The following is a 4,832-nucleotide window of genomic DNA, read 5'->3' on the forward strand; positions in this document are numbered from 1 at the left end:
TCGGTACTTCGTCTATGTTTTCAGTACTTTAATTTCATTTTTAGCGTTTGTTGATTCGTTTCGGTATTTTGAATATTCTCTTAATGTCTCTCTAGGCTGTAAATATCATAATGCTGCAGAAGGATGTCAAAAATGCACAACGATTGGCGAACATTCTACGCAGAAGTCTCGAATGAGTTTTCCTCACATTGATGCCCAAAAACGAACGAATGACTCTTTCAGAAGTCGGGCAAATCCAGGACACCATCGCGAGTATTCGATAATTGAGGAGCTTCCCATTAATATGGTCGCTGACTTCGTTACATCAGACTCGTTACATTTATTCCATTTGGGAATTATGAAAAGATTGTTGTTGATCTGGATGGGTGAAAAGGATAACTTTGAGTTTAAATGGAATCAGAATGACATTAGGAACACCAACACATTACTAGCAAATTGTAACGCAGACATGCCATTCGATATACACCGATCCGTCCGCAATTTGAACTGCATCAAATTTTGGAAGGGGACAGAATTTCGTTGCTTCCTGCATTACATAGGAATAGTAGTTTTGAAACAAACTCTTCGAGAGGAAGAATATAATCATTTTCTGAAACTACACTGTGCAGTAACATTATGCTCACATGACAATTATTTACGTCACTTAGATCTGGCCCAAGTTTGTTTTGATGAGTATATTGAAGACAACATTGATTTGTATGGCATCGAATCAATTGGAAGCAACGTTCATAATTTGACGCACGTAGTTGATGATGTTAGGAGGTTCGGGAATTTAACGAAAATCGATACATATCCGTTCGAAAATGCTCTTTTCGGTCTGAAGTTGAAACTCCGGACATGTAATAGCCCGTTAGAACAAATATCTCGCAGAATACTCGAACTTAACTTGGACTATCGTGAGCCTTTAGATTTGAATGATATACAGCGTGATGAAAGCAATGACCATGAACTCAAATATTTGATCGAAAACAGTGGATCAACTGATTTTCGTTATAGTCAAATTTCTTTGGGCTCACATTCTTTTTTGAGCAGCCGAAAATTTGGCGATAAATGGTTTTTAACGAACGATGATAAAATTGTTGAATTTCATTTTGCTACAAAACATAACGACAATTATTTCTTGAATGGAAGTCGAATCAAGAAGCCAGAAATTTTTTTTACTCAACCGTTTTCATCCAAATTTATTAACACATACGTAGCTAAAGACGAAAAATATCCAGCGCATTATTACGCTATAGAAAAGGTTAAAGCAAAATTGGTTTGTCTGCACTATGAAGACAAACTAGTTTTTACCCCATTGCTTCATACATTAATATGATTCTTGTTGGTTTATATAATAAATTTTGAATTGTAAGACAGTATATAATAAAGTGTTTTTAATTTATTTATTTTTCGATGGAAATGCACAATATATGCATATAATTTGATATAATTCCTTACACAATTCCATGAAAACAATTCGAAATGTATGCACAAAAAAAGTGCACAAATTTTGTGTATAAATGAGATTAAAATCAAGCACATTTTTTACACATTTTCCATTACATTTAGCATTACATTTTCATGTATGTATTCCACACATTTAGCATTACATGTGGTTCATTGGGTAACATGTATAGCATATAGATGAATCTTGGATATGACTGACTGCAAACGCTTTTTCCAACAAAATCGTTTTGCCCTTTGGAATGTCACTATTAGCGATCAAATGTCGACCAAAATCTGGGTTATGTTTTATATCGACTTTGTTAGCCAAACAAGGGAAATTTTTATTTGGTTCATAGTCTAGCTCTGGTGGATATTCGGGCTCACGTCGTACCGCTTCCAATAAATCCAAACATTTTTGCTTACGTTGTTCAAGCTTTGGCAAAAGGCGTTCAGGCAATTTTTCTTTTTTGGCCAGTTCAATGTCTCCCAATGCTTCATCAAACATGTTTAGTTTGAAAAAACATGCCGATCGGTTGGAATAGGCTAAGGCCACATTCTCGGTTCCGATCTCTGCGAAGCGCAAACTTTGATTGTAATATTCCATTGCACCTGACCAATTTTTCACTGCAAAAGTTTCATTTCCCAGCTCCCGACTTTCCGATGATTTTCTATTATCCTTACGAAATGTTAGCGTTCTCAATTCTCTCATTGCTTCATCATTCCATTTATCATCTTCTTCCAAAGGTGCGAACAGATCAATGTGTCTGGTCTGATTTTTAACGGTTTCTTTTCTCCATAAAATATCCATGCTTGATTCAATCAGTGCTTCTGTAAGTTATTATTTTCATGAATTTAAGAAATTTTTATTCTCATGAAGTAGGTATACATACTCACTGTTTTATGTGGCTTCGAATGAATAAGCAATACAAACAACCAAACTTGAGGTTGGCTCAATAATTTTGATACTATAAACTTTACTTTGAAGAAACTTTGTTTCAATAAGAATCAAATCACCAATTGATCTCGGAGAGGCGTTTTGAATGAAAAGTAAACGTGTATTAAATGAATTACTCAGAATATTATAAATCGTGTTGAAAGATTATGTGAGTAGCTACTGCCAAGTCGGCAAATGCATAAGCTGATAACAACACATTTCATTGCGATATTACGATAGTGTGATTAACGGTTTTCTAGAACGTTCACCATAAATAGCAGTGTAAATGTCAGATGTACAGTTTGCAGCCAATACAGCTGAAATATGACGTTTACACTGTTATCTGTGAAAGGAATTTAAAAAGACGGTTACTGTTATATTTCACTTTGTATCCAATTTTATTCAAAAATTGAACATGAGAAGCGCACTAACTGTATAATGGGTGTGATGAAACGATGCAATCTCGATTCAATTCAATAATCCTGACATATCTGGAATATTATTGGCAATTTTTCGATATATATTTAGAATTGTGATTTAAAATAAAGATAGGATGGTAGTCAAAAGCGAAATAGTATGATTATTTTCGTACAATTTTTTATTCAAACCTTCATTTCTTCTGTGTTTATTCATCTAATCAGTTTGCAAACTGAATCTGAGCTCAATTTATTTTATGAACTTCTCTTAAACTAGAAAAATTACAAAGATATTCTAATTTTATTAATGATGGGTTAGCGATGAAATTTGTAATCAATCCTGCAAAAATTTAGCTACCGATTTACTGTTGCTCGTGGAGTTTCTAACAAAAAGTTTCAAACATGGATTTGATTTAAACATCAGAATTGATAGCTTCGTGCCTGTGTCTGAGGAATTCGCACACAAAGTTAGGGATTTGAGACTATATATGGAATTTTAAAAGTTTAACTCAATAATTTGTCAAATTTTAATTATCAAAAAAAACAATGATTAAGTTATTTCTCTCTTTTACGATTTAGTTATTTCTCCTTCTACTGCGATTTCTGATACATTTACAACGATCACGATTCTCCAATCGGTTTTAACCATTTTGTTTGTTCAAAAACTCGCAGCATACGTTTCATATTTTCTTTTGGGGTTTGCATTTGTTGCACTTGCAATCGAATCCCCAATTTTCCTTGAGAGATTTCCGTCGTCTACGAGTACTTGAACTCATTGCGTGTTCAGCATCAATCAATGATTTCTCGTACATTTTCATATTGAAAAAACACGACGATCTGTTCAAGTATACAATTGAAACATTTTCAGATTCGTCTGCGTAACGCAAACCTTCATTGCATGCATCCATTGCCTCGGACCAGTTTTCGTCTCGAAAAAAATCATCTCAACGCTGACGGTACATTCTTGAAGATTGATTATCTTTGTGACTTGATCATCAATCAGCTCTTATTTTTGTTCGTCATTGAGATGAGCAAACAGATCAACATACTGAGCTCCAGCTCCTTTTGATTCCTTCTTCCACAAATTATTCATTGCTGATTGTGCCTTTGAACAGTATTTCGAATGAACTATTGCGATCAATTTATGTATTTTAACAAACGGCTTCAACCCATAACTTTTACACACGCAAATACTTGTTCAGGAGTCAATGCATATTATAGAGACGCAAATATGCAAACGGAGGTTAGGTCGTCTTTTTTTTCATTCAATCTCACAGTACTAAATGTTGTGCTAAAAATAAACATGAAATGAACTTTACGTCAAACAGTCGACAAAGAGTTGTTTGTCTTTCTTGATCGGATGAATAGCGATGAATCATCGTCAAACCTTGGAATAACACAAACGCTAAATATACTCATGGCTAAATAGAATTAAAGTGTAAATCATTTTTTTGTCATTATGAAATAAAAATCACATTTTCGGCATCGATTACAAACTTTATTAATGTTTATTTTTGCAAGATTGAACAGGCGGGCTTTTTCTTTAATACCTACAACATTGATGTAATTTCTATTGCTCAAGAGCATTTTTTTCAGGGGAATGCTAATGCAAATCAAAGTCAATGATGTTTATACAATTCATGCATTCAATCGTAAATTTTTTTTGGATTTATCTTTGGAAACCACTTTTCAGATGGATGCGATTTTTTTGTTTCAAGACATTCTTAGTTAAATTATACTGATATACGGTTAATAAAATTAGATATTCATGCTAGGGGCTTCACGCGATTTTGCAGAACGCAAATAACTCTGAAAAAATAAAAATAATAGTGAATCAAACCTTCAACCGAAAATTTGAACCACTTTTGAAGGTTTTTGGTAGATAACGATGAATATTGGAAAAAAATTTGACGATAAAATCTGCACAAATTTACTGGTATGCACGTCAATCTCAAATATCTATGTATATTTAATAATTTTCATTAGACTGTAATGTCAAAAAATGTTCCAATATTCACCGTTATCTACCAAAATCAATCAAATTTACGGTTGAA

The 4,832-nt window shown here is 33.4% G+C and overlaps 1 protein-coding gene across 2 annotated transcripts; it reads right to left on the reverse strand.

The window, feature by feature from the left end:
• Positions 1–1,371: 1,371 nt before the first annotated feature.
• On the reverse strand, positions 1,372–2,546 carry LOC129572749 (SET and MYND domain-containing protein 4-like). Of its 2 annotated transcripts, none has more exons than XM_055452846.1 (2): positions 2,323–2,546; positions 1,372–2,256 (listed from the first exon to the last, which is right to left on the reverse strand). In XM_055452846.1, the coding sequence occupies exon 2, from the start codon at positions 2,234–2,236 to the stop codon at positions 1,589–1,591; it is 648 nt and encodes a 215-aa protein (XP_055308821.1). In that variant the 5' UTR covers positions 2,237–2,256; positions 2,323–2,546; the 3' UTR covers positions 1,372–1,588. The 2 variants fall into 2 exon arrangements, with proteins under 2 accessions (XP_055308821.1, XP_055308820.1); XM_055452845.1 differs by having other exon boundaries at positions 2,319–2,546.
• Positions 2,547–4,832: the final 2,286 nt, after the last annotated feature.

This window comes from Sitodiplosis mosellana, unplaced genomic scaffold, assembly GCF_009176505.1.
Source record: "Sitodiplosis mosellana isolate CC-2019 unplaced genomic scaffold, AAFC_SMos_1.0 Smas_scaffold_5458, whole genome shotgun sequence".
Lineage (NCBI taxonomy): Eukaryota > Metazoa > Arthropoda > Insecta > Diptera > Cecidomyiidae > Sitodiplosis > Sitodiplosis mosellana.

Excerpts from the sequence above, each read along its gene's own strand:
- LOC129572749 (XM_055452846.1), bottom strand. The coding sequence starts at position 2,236 with ATGGATATTTTATGGAGAAAAGAAACCGTTAAAAATCAGACCAGACAC.